The sequence below is a fragment of the Drosophila serrata genome, unplaced genomic scaffold, assembly GCF_035046125.1.
Source record: "Drosophila serrata isolate PLE 108 unplaced genomic scaffold, ASM3504612v1 contig_362, whole genome shotgun sequence".
Classification (NCBI taxonomy): Eukaryota; Metazoa; Arthropoda; class Insecta; order Diptera; family Drosophilidae; genus Drosophila; species Drosophila serrata.
In genome coordinates, this window is record NW_028257260.1 from 226,689 (window position 1) to 250,079 (window position 23,391).

At 35.6% G+C, this 23,391-nt stretch overlaps 1 protein-coding gene across 11 annotated transcripts; it reads left to right on the top strand.

The window, feature by feature from the left end:
- Window positions 1-301: 301 nt before the first annotated feature.
- rdgB (retinal degeneration B) lies at window positions 302-23,034 on the top strand. 11 transcript variants are annotated; one of them, XR_015273063.1, is made up of 15 exons: window positions 341-756; window positions 9,219-9,528; window positions 9,963-10,107; window positions 10,174-10,365; window positions 10,489-10,899; window positions 11,361-11,713; window positions 13,036-13,074; window positions 13,395-13,470; window positions 13,902-15,122; window positions 15,194-15,334; window positions 15,391-16,358; window positions 16,414-16,586; window positions 18,625-18,780; window positions 19,145-19,596; window positions 19,937-23,034. XR_015273063.1 is itself a non-coding variant. In XM_020951458.2 (13 exons), the coding sequence occupies exons 2-13, from the start codon at window positions 9,451-9,453 to the stop codon at window positions 18,005-18,007; spliced, it is 3,945 nt and encodes a 1,314-aa protein (XP_020807117.2). In that variant the 5' UTR covers window positions 341-756; window positions 9,219-9,450; the 3' UTR covers window positions 18,008-18,324. The 11 variants fall into 11 exon arrangements, 4 of the variants coding, with proteins under 4 accessions (XP_086695119.1, XP_020807117.2, XP_086695118.1 ...); XR_015273065.1 differs by lacking the exon at window positions 13,036-13,074 and having other exon boundaries at window positions 302-756; XR_015273061.1 differs by having other exon boundaries at window positions 18,625-19,596.
- Window positions 23,035-23,391: the final 357 nt, after the last annotated feature.

A 23,391-nucleotide genomic window follows, 5' to 3' on the forward strand; every position in this document is an offset into this window, starting at 1 on the left:
TGTAAACGCTTTTCTACACTGTTGTGTTTAATTTATCGGTGCGTGAATTGAATATACATACATAAATAGGCATCCCTCTCGCACGTATAGGGTTTCACAATTTAAGCTTACTTAAATCGCCACAACATTAAATTATAAACCGACCGACGCTTTTATCGAACATTCACTTTTGAGAACGACGCCAGCGGGCAGCACTCTCTCTACATTGCACTCCCCACTTTCTTTGGCTCTCACGCTCAGCTCAGCGGTGCTCTCAATTCGTTGAGTAGAAATTTTCTGTTTACCAGACCCAGAGAGAGAAACATCCCTCTCCCACTCGCTGGCTCTCTCTCGCTCTCTGTGGCAAAACAGTATTTAAGAAACGAGGAAGCTCCAATTTCGTCAAATTTTTTTTTTCATCGAAACGAGTCGGACGTCGTGGCCGCGCGCGCTGCCCGCTTTTTTTTCGGTGTGTACGTTTTGATTGCAAAAAGAAAAACAAAAGAAGGCATACAACAATAAAATAACGCAGAAGGCTAGCAACGACGCTGAAAACATTTTTCATTTCGTGGAATGGAAAAGCGGCGGCCGCAGCAAATGAATAGATAAATTGTGTTAATCGCCTAAATCGAGCCAGCAAATATTTACTGTATTTATATATTGTTGTTGTTGCTGCTGTGCCTTTTTTACCGTTGATGGTCTTCCATCTTGGTTCTGGTTGTTATTGCTGTTATTTTTGCAAATTGTGCAGCTGCCCGCCAGCGAATGATACAAAATGTGAGTTTGGTTGATTTTGTTGTTAACCTGTTAAAGTGCAAACACACACACACACACACACACTGTTGTTGTATTTGTTGTTGTTGGTGCTAATAAATTGTGCAAAATTAGTTAAGGATAACGGTGCTGCTGTTCATCTGTTCTGTGTGTGGGTGTACACAGAGGCCCCTCTACATCTGTGCATGTGTGTGTGTGAGTGCGTAAATGCGTAAGCTGTGTTGTGCATGTGCCTCTGTGTGAGTGTGTGTGGTGGCTGTGGCCAGGTCCCAAGGTTCCCTCCCCCCCCATTCCACCACATCACCTACTCCGCCTGTGCCACAGACTGTCCCTTCCCCACCATTTTCTCTGCTCGCTTCGCCAAAAGCAGCAGAACGCCGTCTGCAGCAGCGGTAGGAGAAGCGGCGGCAGCTGAATTCTGATAAGAATTTTCCATGCGTAATTTTCACGCAACGCTTTTGTTTGTTTGCCTTTTCCGTTTTCGGTTTAATATTTCTATTTTTTGTTTATTATACCCTTTCCGGAGGGTATTGCAAAGCAGGGAAGAAGTTAATTTTGAACTTACATATAGTTTTGATCAGCTTTTACTTAGCCGAGTTGATCTAAACTAATTTAATTGCCATAGAAATTAACTGAAAGTTGTTTTTAAAGATTTGTATATCTATAATTTAAACATATTTTCATTAATTTGTCTCTGAACTACATGTTAAATGCAAATTTTGTATCCGTACTGTGTAATATTTTAGCTGCAAGGGTATGCGGAGTACGGCTTAGCTTTCTCTGTTGTTCCTTCTTATCATTTTTTAAATAATTATTTGGCGAGTTCTGAAGTATTTTTATTAGGTTCCCAAAATATAGAATTACATACATATATGTTTTTTTTTTATTACAAAACTGCAACTATAAATGATAATATTATTAAAACTTTTTTTTTACTAAATCAAGAACGGAGATTTTACTGGATCTTCTTTAAAGTGTGCCCCCAAAATCAAAACACCTTAAAAATTATTCCAATAGAAAACCCGTTCGTTATAAATTACAACAACAAATATTGATATATATACATATCTATATAATTTACAAATATAAATAGTACATTTTTATACCTTTGCAGGGTATTATAATTTTAGTCAAGAGCTTGTAACACTGTAAAGAAATCATCCGACCCTATAAAGCATATATATTCTTGATCAGCTTCAAGAGGGGAGTCCATCTAGCTATCTCAGGATAATTTCTTTAATTCTTCTTCTTTCTTTTTAATTTCAAAAAATCAAATTAAAAATTTTTTTTTTTAACATTTTAAATTGAGTATACAGATTTATTAACCTAATACAAATATACATAGAGCTGCTTACCAAATTAAAAATAATGGTTTTTTGATGAGTATTTTAAAAAGTGATTTTTGAACAACAGTAAATATTGATTTAAAGAATTCGAAAATATTTGAGTTTAGTTCGGATCGATTTCCGATTCGATCATATAATTCCGTCTCAAAGTTAGTTTCTTTTCTTGTTTACAATATAAATGTATGCTTGTAAGGAAATCACTTAAATATAGTAAATATAAATTCTTAGCCAACATATTACTAGTGCATAATTTGAAATGTACATTTATATTTCGATTGAAAGAAACTAAAGCTTTTGGGCTCAGTGTAGTAGGCTTAATGTTTAAGCATAGCCCAAGGATGATGCCTGTGTTTTTGTTGTGTTTTCATTACGCGGCCTGTTGTATTTATAAAATATTAATAAACATAAAGCGTGCCACAGGTGTGCATCGCGGAGCAGGGGAGAGTGGGAGATAGTAGTGGCAGAGGGGCACTCACAGAGAGAGAGAGAGCGGTTAGGAAGAGAGGCTGATAGAGAGGTACCAGACAGTCAGACAGACAGACAGAGACGGCGATAGAGGGAGAGAGCACTCGACCTTTGTGTGTGCTTTTTTCCGTCTAATTCAGCTCACTTGAAACTCGGACTTAATAGGCTTTTTTTCAACCTTTGCTCTCTTTTTGCATCTCCGCCTGTCGTCGTCTCTTTTCTGCGAGCTAGCGTTTATTTCCGCTTGAGTGCGTTTCTTTATTTATATATACATATTTTTTTAACGTTTTTATTACCGCTTTTTGCGGATTTCTATTGCAACTGTATTGTATTTGTTGGTCAATTACCTTGGCAATTTATTTATCAATTTTCCTTGTTGCTTGATTCAGTTGGATTCCTAAATTAAACGAAAAATATGTATGTATATAGATTAAATTTACAATCGCACATTGAACTCTTATAATTTCGAATATCAAATTTGTTAAGGAATAATTATTGTTAGAAATGAAAAATGGTTTAAAATGTCTAATAAGTTGTGTTGAGATGTTGACTTAAATTTATAGTATTTGTTTTTAGCTAAGTTTCCTTAAAGTTTTAATTACATTTTTTAACTCGAGCTGTCTAATTATAAACTAATTTACTAATAGATTTCCTAATCCCTGAAGCTATTTAACCGAAAACAATAAATTCTAGTATAACCTGTTATTACACAGTGCTGTTAAACACCAAATTGTGCTGTAAGCGCAACAGACTCACCTTACTTCCCATGAAATCAGGTGTTATTTCGTTAACAGCAAGTCTTATAAAGAAAATAAGATTTGCTTTTGATTTCAGATTTTCTTCATGTGTATACCTTTGCTTTAGCCTTTAGTCACATCATAAAAAATATGTAAAATGACAAAATACATCATAAACACACAATCCACATTGAAGGCTATGTACATGCACTTCGGCAAGCTCTTTTATAGCGAAACCTCGTATGCCCATCCGTGTTTTTTTGTAATTTTTTATTGATGCACAGTGGGGCTAAATGCAAAATGTTAGGGGAGAAAATGGCACGCTCAACGATCCGCGAAGCCTAATAAATGTCAGAATAATGTGATCCATAAACTTGATTAATGCCACGGGGCTTTCACTTATTCTTATAAATATTTCGTTGAGAAATTATAAAGAATTTTTGCTACATATAAAGCTGAAAAGGTGGTGAGAATATATTGTTGGAATATATGCATTTTCAATTTATATTAAAAAAAATGAGTAATTTCAAAATCGTGTGATGCATAAATTATTTGTTACGATGACCCAATTTATTATTGTGCTTTTAATATCAAGCAATATGTTAATATTTTCAATAACCAAGTTTGAATATGTATCTAAAATATAAAATAATATAAAAACAAAAAAGAAAGTTAACTTCGGTACGGCGAATAACTAGGAATTAAAACGAATATATAAATATAATTATATAAATTTATGTTAAAAAACAATTAAGTAATGCCTGCTTTCATTTCATTAACCGTTTTACATTTTCCTCTATTTTTAACGATCGTTTGTATGGCAGCTTTATGATATAGTAGTCCGATTTTCCTATTTACCCAAAATTCTAGATTAATATATAATGGCTATATTTTAAATTTGGTGAAAATCTGTTGAAAACTGGAAAAGATATAATACTTTTTTCTTAAAATTTGTCGATCGTTTCTATGGCAGCTATATATATGTATATATATAGTCCACCGATTTGCCATACTTCGATATATACTAGTAAAATTATATAGAAGAATAACTTCATAGTTTCATTTAAATAGCTTAAATTAGTTCCAAAACAAATCTCGCACATCCGTGCATATGATTCCCAACTGGTTCTAACATCCCCAGAACGAAGTGGCTTCTACCAGCCACGTCTCAAACATGTGTTGTGTTACAAAAGTTGCAAGTCATTGTTTACTAGTGTTCAAAGTTAAATACTGATCATAGATACTTAGTGGTCATAGATACTTACTGATTATAGTTACCTACTGGTTTTAGATATTTACTGTTCAGAGTTAATTACTGATTATAGTTACTTAATGCTCATAATTACTTGCTGCACATAGTTAATTACTGATCATAGATACTTACTGTTCAGAGTTACTTACAGCTCATAGTTACTTACGCACATCCGTGCATATGATTCCCAACTAGTTCTATCATCCCCGGAACGAAGTGACTGCTGCCGGCCACGTCTCAGATATGCGTTGTGTTACAAAAGTGTCAAGTCATTGTTTACTAGTGTTTAAAGTTAATCACTGATCACACATACATACTGGTCAGAGTTACTTACTGGTCATAGATACTGATCAGAGTTACTTACAGCTCTTAGTTAATTAATGTTAATTGATGCTTACTGCTCATAGTTAATGGATGATCATAGTTCTATAAATCGTCCGATTGTTCCTATGTCAGCTATATATATATGAATATATATTGTCCACCGATTTGCCATGCTTCGAATTATATACTAGTAAAATCATATAGAAGAATAACTTCATAGTTTCATTTAAATAGCTTAAATTAGTTCCAAAACAAATCTCGCACATCCGTGCATATGATTCCCAACTTGTTCTAACATCCACGGAACGAAGTGACTTCTACCAGCCACGTCTCAGATATGTGTTGTGTTACAAAAGTTGTAAGTCATTGTTTATTAGTGTTCAAAGTTAGTAACTGATCATACATACTTACTCGTCATAGATACTTACTGATCATTGTTACTTACTGATCATAGTTACTTAATGTTCAGAGTTAATTATTGATCCTAGTTACTTAATGCTTATAGTTAATTGTAGATCATAGATACTTAATGTTCAGAGTTACTTACAGCTCATAGTTACTTGCTGTTCAGAGTTACTTACAGCTCATAGTTACTTACGCACATCCGTGCATATGATTCCCAACTAGTTCTAACATCCACGGAACGAAGTGACTGCTGCCGGCCACGTCTCACATATGTGTTGTGTTACAAAAGTTGCAAGTCATTGTTTACTAGTGTTCAAAGTTAGTCACCGATCATACATACATACTGATCATAGATACTTACGGATCTTAGTTAATTACTGATCACAGTTACTTAATGCTTATAGTTACTTGCTGTTCATAGTTAATTACTGATAATAGTTATTTACTGACCGTAGTTACTTAATGTTCATTGATACTTACTGATCACAGTTACTTAGTTACTTACTGATCATAGTTTATTTCTGATCATAGTTATTTACTGTTCATAGTAAATACCCTCTATATTCATATCTTTGGTCAAAAACTTCACAAGTTAACTTACAAGTTCTATAAAAAGTCTTACCTTTTCTATCAACCTTATTTTTATGGCTTAAGCTTATTGTTTAATCTATAAGACAAAGCTAAATTATAACCCTAGTATAAGAGACATTATATTTAGTATCTCTATACAAGTACGTTCATATGTACATACATAATAATTCGTGTCTCTGCAGAGCCTTTTCTTTCTTATTATTGTTTATAAAGCAATTTATTTGTTTGATTTGTAGAGATATCATATCATATCATACATATATCCCTATCTAAATGAGCACATAAAAGGCAATTTATATATGTACCTTCTCATTGTTGAATAGATTTATAACTTTTTGTTACCGGAGACTTTTATGAGTTAATATATTCTTAGTTATATTTTGTTTCGGAAGATTTAAAGCTATGATTTATATATATATTTGTACATTTTAAATAATTAGAAAAGAAACCCTAACTTGGAGTCTGAAGTTAAGGCCTCAAAAATTCTATAATTATAAAAATCGGATAGTTTTCATTACCCTTGAGCCAGGGTAAGCCTAGCAAAAGAAAATGTCTCGGCGCATTTTCCTGTGCTACAGAATAGAATTATGCTATGAAGGTAGACGAATAGGAGGAGGAGGAGGAGGAGGAGGTGGTGCGGGAGGAAAATAAAGAAAATTAGAATGAGATGGAAAAGGCAGGCGGTGGCCATATTGTTAAGGTTTGCCATGACATAAACATGTGCTGGTATGTGTTGTGTGTGTGTGTGTGTGTGTTTGTGTGTGGCTGGTGTCCCCATCATCCCCTCATTATCAACCTCTTCTCCCTCTCTCTTCTGGTTTGTTTTTGTTTTTTTCCCCATCTCCTTTTCTACATATTTCCAATAATTATTGATTGACGGAATGTTTTTTTGTGGCAGCATCTAAAATCTATAAAATAAAGCTAAAATTCGTACAAAAATGTTTAATAATTTGTAAATAATTTAGATTCGTCTGTTTTTTATTCATTTAAATATTATCCTAGTGCAACAAGAGATATCTTATATTTATTTCACTTGTTAAAAATCTTAATCTACAAATTTGTATTCTTATTTCTTATATATTTCGAACTATCTACTTTGTATAGTATTAAAGTTTGTAAGTGTGTTTGTCTGTAGAATGTAAATTCCATCAATTTAGAATTTCCCCCATTTCAATTTTCCTAATTTCCCTACAACACAATAAGGATTAATTAAAATGAGAGCTCTTCTGGGCTTTGGTAAAAGCGAATTGAATGCATTTAATTAGTAGCTAAACAAATTTGTGGTCCGAGATAAATGCTAGATAAGATCTAAAAACAGATTAGGACTCTTTATGAAGGTCATTATGAAAGGCGGTTGTTGATAGTAAGAGTGACTACAGTGACGACAGACTAAATGCAAAACAAACTAAAGATTGTGGTTTAAAAAATATATAAAATAATATAAATAGGTAACATAATATATTAGTATAAAAAAACATATCAAAGAAGAATATCATAATATATTAAAATAAAATAGCTTATCAAAGATGGATATACAAAATACATGATATATAAATATAATGGCAATGACATATATTTAATAGATTTTTTATTACAATTTTTTATTAACAATATATGCTGTTTCTACTATATAAATTGGAACCAAAGAAATATAATAAATATTAAAAAAATATTTTTAATCAAATATAAAGGCAATGGAATATATTTTAAAGTATTTATTTCAATATATTCAAAGTCTCTTAATCAATATCTGCTTTTAATGTTGTTATGAACCTAATGAACATTTATTTGATCCATTTTAAAATCAAATATAATTATCTATTAAAATATATAAAAATTTTCTCTTTACCAATATCTCCTGTTGCTACTTTTAGTTATATTAAAATAAACCTTATTCATATTTATATGGTACATGGCACGTGGGGAACCAATCACTTTATTATCGGACATAATGATAATACCCGTTGCTGTTTTATATGGGTGATATTATCAGTCGTGTGTAACACGTGTTTGCCAGCCTATATATTAAGGCCCCAATTAGTACCGCAAATACATCCACCCAATCACTACTCCCACTCCAATTCGATTTTGTGACATTCCAATAGGTCAAACTGCGATGCAACTGCGTCAGACTTCCTATATAAAGCCTGTCCGTCCGTCTGTCCGTCCGTCCGTTCAGCGTGTAGAGGAATTGCTGCTGTCAGCAGTCAACAATAAATCCAATTAGCAAAAAAATAAAAACAAAATAAAATAAAATAAAAGAGAAAAAGTAGAAATAGTTCAAGGTAGAAATGAGGAACAACAAAATTATGCATGATAAGCTCAATTTGAGCTTGGTGTTGTCCAGATTTAAATAAGAAAATCTATTTAAGAATTTTTATTTCTTATATTCAAAAGAAATGTGTATATTTTACTATAAAATATAAATTGAAAAATAATAGTCTTTGTGTTTGTTGGCAATGAAAGATGACCCAGCTCTGTGGTAGCACTGTTTGCTATGAAATGTGAGACCGTGCTTTTGACCTTATCGGACACTCAATTTGTTGTAGCCTGGTTTGTTGTTGTCATTTAATTGACAGTGCCACGCCCTCCCTTGATGTCAAACCCCTCTGAGAGCCCTCGAGGCACATCCGATTATGTGAAGTGCCTGTCCAATGGCTATATATACACACCCTTTCCTTTCCCTCTCTTTGAGTTGGGTGTGGGTGTGGGTGTCACTCAAAATCAATAAATAAAATGGCAATTTACATTTTAGATATCAAGCATCATTGTAATGACCATTTGACACTGACCTGGATTCGTATAAAAAGCAGATTTAACCATAGTTTGTGGTGGAATTAGGGTAACTTTACTTTCTAAGACTAAATTCATTCATTCTTTGTTTGGTTTTATAAGCAAAAGCAACTATACTGTGAATTAAATTAAGCAGGATCTACAGGACCTATGGTCACACTTGCTGTGTAAACATTCATGTCTTGACACGATCTTGCTCTCCTTAATACTATAGTTTTTACAATCCAGCAATCTACAAGTAATGGGTATCTTGTCAGTTGAGCAGTCTAGGCTTTAGCATTTTTTTAGTGTTGTTAGTTGTGTCATCAAGTTGCTCATTCAGTTAAATGTCACACTAGCACAAGAGAGAAGCCATATTATCATCTAATACAAGCACTACCTTCCACCAACACCAACTAGACCTGACGTCGTCCCCGTCCTCCTTTCCAGGTGGCACCATTAAGCCCGGAAAAAAGTATATATATATATATATATATATATATATGTATTTAGACCACTGTCTCGGATTAGACTAACCTCGCTCTTTTGCGCTTTTCCGCTTTTCTCGCTCAGGTCATAGACGTGCTGCCCCACCACCTCTCCTCTCATTAAGCGTCGGACGTCGCCAGGCAGCGTCGCCACTACATCTTCCAGCCATGACCAGTGGAAATCGATGATTGTCATACCCTAAGAGTGCGAAAGAAAGAGATTGTCCAGGTGGATCCATAAGAAGAACATCCGGGGACAGCAATAATCGAAGGGCTTTCCACCGATTGGAAAACACACAAACAACAAGGACATCATCATGTTGATCAAGGAGTATCGCATTCCGTTGCCCCTCACCGTTGAGGAATATCGCATTGCCCAGCTTTACATGATTGCGGTGAGTGGAGATTGGAGATCCTTTAAAAAACCTAAAGATTGAATATTAAAAAAGAAATATAAACATGGTTAAATAGAGTCTTTAGATTGATAAATATTTTTGGAACCTATAGCTGTTTTATTTGTAATTTCAAATGTACATTGTCTAATTAATTAATTGAGATAGAGAAGCAAAGGTCAAACATTTTGCCAATTGATCTTTGAACGCCTATAGACAATATGTTTATTTAACAATTCACATCATTCGGCAAATATTTACAAACATTAGCTTGTTATGACGGCTTTGCTGGCTGTATTATTTATTAAACGTTTTTGTTCCCGGAAGCCTCCTCAATAGTTCCGTTTCATTTTGTGAATATAAATAGACTTAGATATGTGTATAATTTGTTTAAACTGTATTTATTGGATATATATATTTTCCTTTTTGAAACACAGAAAAAGAGTCGCGAGGAGAGTCATGGCGAGGGCAGTGGCGTTGAGATAATCATCAATGAACCGTACAAGGATGGACCTGGTGGAAATGGCCAGTACACCAAGAAGATCTATCATGTGGGCAATCATCTGCCAGGCTGGATCAAGAGTGAGTTGCTGGTCATTTATAAATAATTTCATTCGCAAATAATTTGTATACCTTTTTTGTTCATAGGTCTTTTGCCCAAGAGCGCTTTAACTGTGGAGGAGGAGGCCTGGAATGCTTATCCTTATACCAGGACTCGCTACACCTGCCCCTTTGTGGAGAAGTTTTCGCTGGACATTGAGACGTACTATTATCCAGATAATGGATATCAGGATAACGTCTTTCAGCTGTCTGGAAGTGATTTACGCAACCGGATTGTGGGTGAGTCTGGGGTTTGGAATGGTACAAAGTTTTCTTTCTCGATATGTATCCCATTGAACTCAATTTAGTCATCATAAAGCATTTCTTAAAGATTTACTAACACCTTATTTGTGACTTTTCCAGATGTGATTGACATTGTTAAGGATCAACTGTGGGGCGGCGACTATGTTAAGGAGGAGGATCCAAAGCATTTTGTCTCTGACAAGACGGGCAGGGGTCCACTGCCCGAGGATTGGTTGGAGGAATACTGGCGTGAGGTGAAGGGGAAAATGCAGCCAACGCCCAGGAACATGTCCCTGATGACAGCCTACAAGATCTGTCGCGTGGAATTCCGTTACTGGGGCATGCAGACGAAGCTGGAGAAGTTCATTCACGATGTGGCATTGCGTAAAATGATGCTGAGAGCCCATCGGCAGGCATGGGCCTGGCAGGACGAGTGGCATGGCCTAACCATCGAGGATATACGCGAACTGGAACGGCAGACGCAACTGGCATTGGCCAAGAAGATGGGCGGTGGAGAGGAATGCAGTGATGGTCAGTCCATCATTTTGGCAGCGACATCAACAGCTACCTCACAAAATGCTCTTGCAAAATTGTAACAAAAAACGTGTTAATATGATTAGAGAAATTAAGTATTTTAAATTGTTCCAATTCAATTGGGTTTATATTCCTGTATATCATGGTCTTTTCTGGTTATGTATAGATATACAGATTGGTTTCTAATCATTGTTAACACTGTATAGTTAGTAAGAAGCAGAAAAGTAGGAAATCGTTTAAACGTATCTCTTGATGATGTTATTGTGAGCCTTCACTAAATACCTAGCGAAGAGGAACAAAATATGACATAAAGCTAGCTCCCGGGATAAGATTAGTAGATTAATGAATGCACTATAAGATGTTTTTTAACAAAGTACCCACAATTTGCAAGAGTATACCCTATACCTTTAGTTATAGCTTTAAAATAAACCCTTCTGATGTTCCATTCACCATTCCAGATAGCACTTCGGAGCCGTACATGAGCACTGCGGCCAGCACCGCCGTTGCCTCCACATCGGGCGGTGATCAGCGTAAGAAGTCCGCTCCAGCCATACCGCCGATTGTCACCCAACAGCCACCTAGTGCCGAGGCCAGTTCGGATGAGGAGGAAGGCGAGGGCGAGGAGGAGGATGATGATGAGAATGAGAATGATGCTATCGGCAGGGGCGTTGACCTGACCACCGCTCAGGGCAGCTCCTCTGCTCAGCGATCCCGATCCCAGAGCATTCAGATGGCCAATAATAAGGCAAAATTTGGATCAAAGGGTGCCCTCCACTCGCCAGTGGGTTCGGCCCACAGCTTCGATCTTCAGGTGAGCCTTTGATCTTCAAGTGATCCTTTGTTTCTTTGTTCTTCTGTCCTTTTGCTATTCACTCTCAGTGTCAATTTGGTGTGATTGTTGTAGGAATGGAAATATTTAAGAGTATATAAAGAGCTTCTTGATATAAACTTGTTTTTCTTCTACTGTAAATAAGACTCGCTTAACCTGGAAGAACAAGAAGCTCTTTTTTTTATTTATTTTGAGCTTCTTCTTGTCTTTCACAGTTTGTTTTTTTAAAAAGGATATTGTTTGGCTTTAACTTCCTCTCTCCTTTTTGTACTTATTAATTGAAAAAATGAGTAAATCCAAGGCTTTATAATAACAAATTGCATAATGCTCTAACATTTTCATTTAAATAACTTATTTAAACAACATTTTAAGAGAGCCTGGAGCCAGATCTAGAGCCTGCTTGAAAAATTTAAGTACAATAAAATTGTATGGCGTTATACATCTTCTTATTTTAAATCCTTTAATTAAAATATTGATATATCTGGGCATGTAAATTGACTTTTGAATGTAATTTAAACTGACTTACTGGTTCCCCATAATCAGTTGGGTTTAATTAATACTTAAAATTGATAAATAGGTATCAAGTCCAGAGTTAAATTCCCTTTTGAAATTTATACCCTTGCAGGGTATTATAATTTTAGTCAGAAGCTTGTTACGCAGTGAATGAATCATTTACGAGCCTATAAATCATATATATTCTTGATCAGAATAAAGAGCCGATTTTATCTAGCCATGTCCGTATCAAAAAAAAAACAAATTTTCAAAAAATAAAATTTTTTTTTTCAAAAATAGGAAAGGGGTTAATCGTCGTTAAAGTTTTCAAACAATTACACAAAATTTTAAATAATAAATGTAGTATGCAGATTTATTAACCCAACAAAAACTAACACAGGAAAGCATTTAGAATTAAAATTAAGGCCTTTTTGGCTTAGTTATGAGATATTTTAAAATTGATTTGTCGAAAAACTGGTGTTTTGAGCTTCAAAGGTTATTAAAAGATTAAGTTACTAATTTATCACCTTTCTAAAATTATTTTCTAAACTCACAGCTTATGAAAATTGTTTAAAAATTGTTATGTTTCCATTAAAGTTAAGAACAAACTTCACTCTGTGTGTCTTTTTTCCATTTTCACCCTCTGTGTGTGTTTTGTGTGTCGTGGCTTTGTCCTTTTAACGTGCTGCGTCTCTACCAATTAATATTTAATTTACCTTCCATTTAAACACACAATTTACCAACGAACAACAACAACTCAACACAAATAAAAACAAAACAATATTTTGATACCTAAATCCGAAAAAAAATAGTCAAAAAAGCCGCATGCAAAGACAGCGCCACGCAGACATGTAAGTTCCTCTCCGTCGCTCTCCTCCCCTTGCCCCCTCTATATAGTTTTTATTTAATTATAGTATAAAATATATGATCTAGATAATTAAACCAAACAACGTACCCTCCACAGTTTCTTTTTAGTGACTTTCCCCATAGTTATTTACTTAGTTTGCAGGTCTTGATTAGCTTACAATTTTTCCAATTAGTCCAAGCTTAAGCCGCTCAGTATTAGCTCCCTTAGCTGCCAGTAGCGAATATTAGCTGATAATCTTTATAGTATATATGTATATATAGGAATAATATAAATAATTAATCTATAATTAATTAATAACCACAGGTGGCCAATTGGCGTATGGAGCGTTTGGAAGTGGACTCTAAATCCAATTCGGATGAGGAATTCTTTGATTGTCTAGGTAAGAATTTTCGTCTTTATATTAATTACTATATACATTATTTTCGTATTTAAAAATATTATCATTTTCATGTAAATGGAACAAGAGGAAATATATTTAATTTATTAAGTTTTCCTTTTCAATCGAAGGAACTTTCCATTTATTGAGCAAGAGAGTATTTCAAGCTGCTCTATGAGAGAAATTCCCACATCCTTGCCTGCAATGTACAAGGAATATTAAGAAAGAGAGTATTTTAAGCTGCTCTCTGAGAGAAATTCCCACATCCTTTCCTCCAATGTACAAGGAATATAGAATGAGAGATTTTCTTCTATCCAAATTTAATTTTTGATTATTTTCAATATTAAATAATCTTTATAGTAGAAGCCAAAATAAACTCATAATAGTTTTTAACCCAGCATAATACTAATAAACCCATTAATTGCCTTCAACAGACACCAATGAAACAAATTCTTTGGCCAAATGGAGCTCCCTGGAGCTGCTGGGCGAGGGCGATGACAGTCCGCCGCCACATGGCGGACCCATTAGCGGTGGCTCGGTGAGTGGTCGCGGGAATTCACGGCAAGAGGACAGCATCTTTAACCAGGACTTTCTCATGCGTGTGGCCTCGGAACGTGGTAACAAACGACAGTTGCGCTCCTCCGCCAGTGTGGATCGCAGTCATGACTCATCACCCCCGGGATCACCGAGCACACCGTCATGCCCGACCACTATCCTAATTTTGGTAGTCCATGCAGGCAGTGTCCTGGATGCAGCCAGTGAGCTTACGGCCAAGAAATCCGATGTGACCACTTTCCGCGGCTCCTTTGAGGCGGTGATGCGACAACACTATCCCAGCCTGCTGACCCATGTCACCATCAAAATGGTGCCGTGTCCCTCGATCTGCACGGATGCCCTGGGCATTCTCTCCAGCCTGAGTCCGTACTCCTTTGACGCCTCACCCTCGGCAGCGGATATACCGAATATAGCCGATGTACCCATTGGGGCGATACCATTGCTATCGGTGGCCTCGCCGGAATTCCAGGAGACGGTGAACAAAACAGTGGCTGCCGCCAATATAGTCTATCACGAGTTCTTGAAATCGGAGGAGGGTCACGGCTTCTCCGGACAGATTGTGATGCTGGGCGATTCGATGGGTTCGCTGCTGGCCTACGAGTCCCTGTGCCGTTCGAATGGCAGTGCTCCGGGCACTGCTTCGGGAGCATCCAATTCTGGCGGAGATGGAACTGGGAATCCTGCCCACATCAATCCCCACAATCCGTTGGGCGCACGCCACTCCCGTTTGGATGACGAGGAACGTTTCATTGTGGAGGCCGATTTGGATGCCAAGAGGTTGCTTGTGGCACCATCGCCACGTCGTCGTCGTTCCAGTTCTTCAAGTGATTCACGTGGAACCAAATTGGACTTTGAGGTCAGTGATTTCTTCATGTTTGGCTCACCGCTATCGGTGGTCCTGGCCGCTCGGAAGCTACATGATGCCAAGGCCGCATTGGCAAGGCCCAACTGCCATCAGGTGTACAATCTGTTCCATCCAACTGATCCAATTGCCTCCCGGCTGGAGCCATTGCTAAGCGCACGCTTCTCCATACTGTCACCGGTGAATGTGCCGCGCTATGCCAAATATCCGCTGGGAAATGGTCAGCCATTGCATTTATGTAAGCTCTATACTTAGCTTTTCTAGCTGGAAACACTTAAATTAATCATAATGATCTCTTTTCCCCTTCAGTGGAGGTGATTCAGTCGCATCCGCAGCACTTTAATGATGGCAATAACCTCTTGGCCGCCGGTCGCCGGCTCTCGGATGCCTCAATGCAGAGCACGATATCGGGTCTGATTGAGAACGTCTCCCTGAGCACGATCCATGCCCGTAAGTTCAGCTCCTTTTCTGAATCTTCCTGAATCTCTCATCTTATCCTTTTGCAGTTCAAAACAAATGGTGGGGCACCAAGCGGCTGGATTATGCCCTGTACTGTCCGGAGGGTTTGAGCAACTTCCCGGCCCATGCTCTGCCGCATCTGTTCCATGCCAGCTATTGGGAGAGTCCCGATGTGATTGCTTTTATTCTGCGGCAAATTGGCAAATTCGAGGGCATACCCTTTGTGGGATCCAACGATGACAAGGACAATGCCTCGTTCCATCCCGGACAGCCAAGGGAGAAGTGGATCAAGAAACGCACCTCGGTCAAGCTGAAAAATGTCGCGGCCAATCATCGGGCCAACGATGTGATTGTCCAGGAGGGCAGGGAGCAACGTTTGAATGCCAGATTCATGTACGGTCCCTTGGATATGATCACTCTGCATGGCGAGAAGGTTGATGTGCATATTATGAAGGATCCACCGGCCGGAGAGTGGACATTCCTAAGTACCGAAGTGACGGATAAGAATGGACGCATCTCGTATAGCATTCCGGATCAGGTGTCCCTCGGCTATGGCATTTATCCGGTGAAGATGGTCGTACGCGGCGATCACACTTCGGTTGATTGCTATATGGCCGTGGTGCCGCCTCTGACGGAATGCGTTGTCTTTAGCATCGATGGCTCCTTCACGGCCTCCATGTCGGTGACGGGTCGTGATCCCAAGGTGCGTGCCGGTGCCGTCGATGTTTGCCGCCACTGGCAGGAACTGGGATATTTGCTTATCTACATCACCGGGCGACCGGATATGCAGCAGCAGCGCGTTGTCTCCTGGCTAAGTCAGCATAACTTTCCCCATGGCCTGATCTCGTTCGCCGATGGCCTGTCCACGGATCCACTGGGCCATAAGACGGCCTATCTCAATAATCTGGTGCAGAACCATGGAATCTCAATTACAGCCGCCTATGGCAGCAGCAAGGACATTAGTGTTTACACCAATGTGGGCATGCGAACCGATCAGATATTTATAGTGGGCAAGGTAAGGTGTATTAAGGATTTCAATGGATAACTAATACAAGTAATCCCTCCCTTAGGTGAGCAAGAAACTGCAGGCTAATGCCACCGTGCTGAGCGATGGCTATGCCGCTCATCTCTCCGGATTGCAGGCCGTGGGAGGTTCTCGACCGGCAAAGGGTAATGCTCGCATGGTCATTCCACGTGGCTGCTTTAATCTACCCGGACAGACGGCAAATCCGCGACGCAGAAGGTAAGATGGAAGTGTGCACCCACTATATATAGTATATATGTATATGTTTAGTGTAAATTATGACAATATGCATTCGATGTACGTTTTTGTTATGTGTTTTGTGCAGTGTATTAATTAATGTCCATAGCTTGTCGAACAAACGTAATTGTTAGGAGCTTACGTATTTATTTGAAACACTAACTTATATTTTAATTTGTAAATATTAACAGAAACAGATTTAACCAAAGCAAACGGCAAAGAACAGGGAAAACAGGGCATGTCTTTAACTATTTTGAAAGGTGATATAAGAGGTTTAAATGATTTATTTTAGGGGTTTCCAATGAAAAGTAGACCTTAAGTAGGGAATATAAATGTTTTGCAAATTTTGTTTTGAATTTATTATAAGAATGTACACATATCAGAAATTTAGAAAGTATATTGATATGTGACACATATCACATTATATGTGCACTTTATCCTAAGAGTTGTTATCCTAAGAGAATAAGGAACTTTGTTATAGGGATGGGGAGTGCCTTATAGCCACGATTTTCTTTAAAACTGACCCAATTCAGTGTATATTTTATGCAACATTTTCTAGAATACTTGTAGTTACTTGATTCAAGGGATTTATTTATGTCACCTCTATACATAGTAGAAGTATTAATTAAAATAACCATCGTTGCCTTGGAAATGTTCTAAAAAGAAACTTAAATACTATCATTTTATTAAGTTAAAATACCAAAATGTGTCTTTACAAACAAGAGAAATAACCAGGATTATATTAGCCAAGAAAGCTCTTACAAAGAGCAGATATTATGCAAAAGTTACTATTAGTTTTTAGGTATTTCACCTATATAATCGATAAACGATAATTTATGTATGTATTGCTAATGGCATTATATGTATATGGCTTTATTGTTGTACGCTTTATGTTTATGTCTTTTGTTATTAAATTTAAGCAGCCTTTATGTTTTGCCTTTTATCATTGAAACCATTAAGCATTGTCTAGGAGAATATAAACAAATAAGATTGGTAAGGCCATACGATTACGATCAATGCGCCTTATGCATCTTACTTATTTATATTGTATATTATATGATTTGTTTTTGGCATAACCCCATTAAGAGTCCAGAATTAATTTATACTCCATTCACTGTGTGATCTCCGATTTATTATTGTTGTGTGTGCACGCCTCCTGTGGGTGCTTGGGATTAATAATCTCTCTCCTGTCAGATATCAAAATTATTCCCAACCTAATCTCATGCACTTTCTCCTTGCCAATTTCCCGTGGCAGCAATGCTTTCGAGCTGCAATTGGCCAACATCAGTAGTTCCGGCGGTGGCAGCAACATCCATAGTCCCGGCAGTGCCAACAGCAGTAATCTTAATCTGCTGGCTCAGCTGATTGAGAATGCCATTGAAAAGGATACGCCGGCTGCCTAGAATCTATTTTTAATCATTTTAACTAATTAATGAGAAGTCTAAAAAACACTAGTCCCCCGCCACCAATCGTATTTTGTGTTAAGTTTTTGCCTAGAACAAATGCCGTACATGCATACCATGTATAAGTTATTACTATTAGTTATTATTATTAGTATTATTATTCTTATTACAATTATTATTATTATTATTGTTATTCAAATTAGTATTATGATTGTATTGCTATTATAATTATTGCCTTGATGTATGTATCCTTATGTATTGATATTATTTTGATTGCAAACAAAAAAACCTAAAATACAATAAAATTACAAAAGCTACATAAGATGATGATGATATTATAGAGAGATATTTTCGCAGCACAGTAATAGTTTCCTAGAAATATACATATATAAATTATATGGTATATAATTTATAATGTTTCGATTACGACTTGTATCTTTTCTTTGTTTGTTTCTTGATTTTTTTTTTGATAATACGAAACACACAAAAACCGAAATCGCTTTAAAAACAACGCTTTCATGCCTCGAAACTCACCAACACCACCACACGCTGACAATATTCCATACTCCCCACGATCTCCAATTACACCTCACAAACACGCACCGACTTGTAATCAGGCTGCATGAACAAGCAACGAATGAAAATTGAATTGAATTGCGAGTTAAACAAATGATTTGGTAATCATAAGCATTGCAATTTGATATATTGCAACAAAAAACAAAAGAAGCACCTTGTAAACAATTAGAACCAAAAAACAAAAAAAAACTATTGGTGTTAGTATTAGCGTTACCTACATATAAATATACCAACGCATTCCCTTAAGTTGAATATTTTTTTATGTATTTAAAAAAGCATAAATACCTAGCTGAGCATTTGATTGATTGATACATTGACTGATTGATTGGTGTTGTGCAGCAAGAACAGAACAAAAAAAAAATAATTAAAAATTGAAAAATTCTTCCCACCTATGTAGAACCAAAATTCAACTCTCTCTCTTTCTCTCTCTCTCAACCTTAACTCTGTCTCTCTTTTTTTGAAAAAAAAAAAAACCAACAAAATTTGCTTGAAAAATAAACACAACACAATACACCCACATACACACATCACACACACACGTGCCATCGACGAAAACAACAGCAACGAGACGGGACTATCATCACCCATACGCAGTGGTTACCTGAAGCGCAAGACTTACCTGAGCCACCACTAGAGAGCAAGTAGAATGCTCTAACCGATCTAAAAAAAATAAAGCGATAAAACTCCCCCAACAGCACTTCGATAGAGAGAGTCTCCCCCGATATACATCGTTATATCGGATTATATATCCTGCATTCCCTTTGAAATAGAGCAGCAACACATCTGAAAAACTAGCAAAACGAGTGTAAGGACAACAACACCGATGACTCCATATGCCACATCTGTGTATATGCATATATCACAAAAAATAATAATATATATATATATATATTGCGAATTCTATGATGTAATATATACACAGCATATATTATGTATGTATATCGAAAAACAAAATTGCAAAAGAGATAAAAAACAATTGTACAACATTTAACCAAAGTCAAATGTGTCACGCGGTGAGTATTCACAACTAACACCATATAATATAGATAATATATAGAAATTGTACTCCTCAAGACTGATATATTAACATATATGATTAGATATAGCAGGATGATAGCAAGGATCTTATAAAAACAAGATGCATAACTTCCATACATTGTAATTGTGTAAAGCCAATAAGGCGTTACTCATCTTTTCCTGCTAAGATCCTTGAAGATAGCCTTGAAGAAAACTTGAGGAAATTAAACTAACCAAGATAAAGAATCTTACAGATAGAGGAAGCTGATCAATCAACCATCATTCAAAATAGATTTTTCTATATACTAATGCTTTCTTTTTCCTTTTTCCCCCTAGGTACCTGGAAAGAAAGACTGGTTTCTCCTGTTGCTTGATGGTTTTTCAAACCACTTGAAGCAAAAAAAAAAAGAAAAAACAAAAAAGAAAACACTACATGAAAAATATAATAAAAAAAAACAAAATGGAACAAATGCAGATACTAAAAACAATTGTAAAAGATATATATATACATACAATGCAAGAAGAATATATATATTCAAAATATTGAAGCGTTTAACATATGCAAGCGAACAAAGTTCAAAAGGTACAACAACAACAACAAATTGAAGGACAAACTAATTAATTAATAATGCAACCGAAGATCTCCCAAGGAATATAAAGCAACCGAAACAAGACACCAAAAATAAATAAAAACTAAACTCAAGGACAAGGAAAAGCGGCTGAATCAAAAAGGCAAAATTCAATGCATTTCTTGGCAAAACCACGACAAACGTGTTAAAAAATTAACGGCTTCCGTAAATCAAACTAAAAATCTACAAAAATGCAAATAATATATACATATATATATATATATACTTATGTGTGTGCGTGTAAAATTGACAACAAGAAAAACCTAAAGTTTTTGAAAAGAAAACCGTCATGGAAATGATTACAATCTCTAAACACTTTGGCCCCCCCAGAAACCAAAAAATCTCCATAATTGTGATAGAGTCTTTCGCTACCCAAAAAAAAGGTTACAAAGGTAAACCAAAAAATTGAAATCATATATATATATACCTTCTACTTACATACATAAATTGTTATTGAGAAAGAAAATGAAATTCGAGGAAATTACTTTCACAAAGTTAATGTTACAATTATATGTAGAAACTATGGATATTGTGTAAACATAAAAAAAAAACCGATTTTGTGATACCAAAACCGAAACCAAATTTCAATTCGAGATGAGATCAAACCGAAAGCTTCTCGTATTATATAGAAACCTAAAACAAACAACTCAAGGCGACCTGATGAAGTTAAGGGGTCATTGTATATATGAACATATATGTATGACCCGTAAACAGTATGTATGTAGTTCTATATGTATTTACCACTATGTAAGCATAACATAGTTATGTACTGTCCACACAAGTTAACTAAAACCACTCCACACTGAGAACTTATAAACCAGAAATACTAAGCTGGGAATCCAGGAAACTCAGATCAAAGCAGGTTAAGAATAGCCCCAAAAAGGTGGTGCATACCTAAACCAAAGGAATTATAATAATAAGTGATGTAACGCTTATACATCTCTGGCTTTTGGCGTTACACCTCTTATAATTATATGGCCTTTCACTAAACCACAATTTGTTAAACTCTCGACTTGAGTTGAGAGTCACTTTCTAAACTCAGAGTGATTGTATTTAGGGATATTCACTATATATATGTATACAGTGAATTTATCTAGCCCAACTTCTTACAATAAGGACTTGTAAAAGCATCCTGCTTACTGGGGAACACCTCCATGTTCCGATCAAAGTCTTGCCCGGCTATAAACGTTCCTCTATTCTCCATCTGAGTCGACTTTAAACTCACGTCTTTATAATTGATATAGTTCTTGCTTCTTTTGTAGCGACGAAACGAAACTAGTAAAATACAAAAACCAATGGAATATCCACATAGAGCATAAGGCATAATTTTGGTAGAGTTTATCCTAAATAAGTACATAGCAAGTTGGTTCTCAAGCTTGAGAAAAGCATTATAAAAATTAAAGGCAACAAAAGTCGTAGTAGATATAAAACCATGAAAACATAATGCCATTCCTAAAAATAACTATTCTATATCTCTTTTATTAGGTTTGTTTTATAAAGTCTAGAGAATTTTGTTTTATACAAATCCATAAAATATTTCATTTACATTTCTTTTTTGATATTGTTTAAAGCAAATATCAGCCTGTTTAAACCGAACTTTCTTAGCTTGAAGATAGTTTTCTTGATCACAATATTAATTTTCTACATATTAAGAACTCAAGGCTTAAGATATGTTTTTGAAGTTTCAAATATTTTGTCAAAGATATAAAATATTTACCCAGAGCTTATATAGTCAAATGAATAGTTAAATCTTACAAATTTCCCACAATAGCTTATGTTAGTTTCAAGTTTCTGTTTTTAAAGTTTCAGATCGATATGTGAACTTTCGCCGAAGATATTCGCTATTTGTCTAAAGCTAGTTTAAAATTCTATGCGTCTGTATTCTCTGATTTCCGCCCTCTGACCAAAATCCGATAAAAGATAAAGAATATCGAGAACAACAAACAGCTCCCCAATGAAGCCAAGCGTTGAGCGAAATTAAATTGATATGTATTTTTAAAACCCACCATTCAGATGATAAGCTATCCTAGCAAAGCCCCAGAACCACGAACAACAAAATTAATAACTCAAAAATTCAAATGAAAAACAATAGAAAGGTTAAACATACATATATACGAAAATACATGATGTACATATGTATGAATGTTAATTATTAAGTGCAAAAGTCCAGGAATAACAAATACGAATTGAGATAATGAACAAGGCGAGCAAAGGAATTATTTATTGACAACAAAACTCTACAACAAAGGCAGAACAAAAACAAATGACAAAACAAAAAAATAAAAAAAATGCGGAGCAAAGCCAAATGCAATCTATTTACAAATGAATATAAATATATATACATACACAAATTCATATATAGAAATATGTATGTAAGGCGAGGCATAGGCAGATACAACCCATGAATTGAGAGAGATAAGCTAAAGATGTGCATTATAATGACGTATAAATTACCATATATGTATGTACATACCCCGAACAGAAGTCCTCTTCAATTGCCAATTGTTGCAATTGTATCTGTGTGTACATACATAAATTAAATAAAAATTAAAAAAAAAAAAAACTGAATTAAAGGCCAGTTAAAAAATATTTTTCGATGTGTAAGCGCTGTTTGTTAGAGAAAGATCGATCGAGTAAAAACTATGTACGTAGCCTACATACACAGTTAATCATTTCAAAGTTCATAGATCCCAAAAACAAGGCGGTTTATAAACAAATAAAAACAGGAAAACATAAAAAAAATGTTCTATTTGATGTGTTGCAAATGAGAAAAATAAATGAATAAAAACATGCTATGTGAAAAAATTGAAATTTGTTTTAATGGGCGTTTTGTTGATTAAAGTATGTCATATGATTTTATACTATAGATAGTTTTCTGACAAATTTTGTACAGTCTATATTATAAATAACCAGTTATAGGAACAATCGGAACATTATTTCAAGACAGAATGCAAATAATCACTTTGGAATGAAATTACTTATGGCGCATAAGCAAGCTTGGCGCTCAGCTAAGCAAAAAACTAAATATTACTGGATATAATTTATATGGAAAATGTTCTTAAATTAAATACAAAAAGCATGCGCAAAATTATATATTTATTATATATAATTATTCCTATTTTGATTCTTTGTATTCTGTTCAAAGGGAAAGTATGTCTACTT

Bases quoted from the DNA above. Each gene is read 5' to 3' on its own strand.
- rdgB (XM_020951458.2), top strand. From the start codon at position 9,451: ATGTTGATCAAGGAGTATCGCATTCCGTTGCCCCTCACCGTTGAGGAA. The intron at 10,108-10,173 runs GTGAGTTGCTGG...TTTTGTTCATAG, and splicing joins TCTGCCAGGCTGGATCAAGA to GTCTTTTGCCCAAGAGCGCT. The intron at 16,359-16,413 runs GTAAGGTGTATT...TCCCTCCCTTAG, and splicing joins AGATATTTATAGTGGGCAAG to GTGAGCAAGAAACTGCAGGC.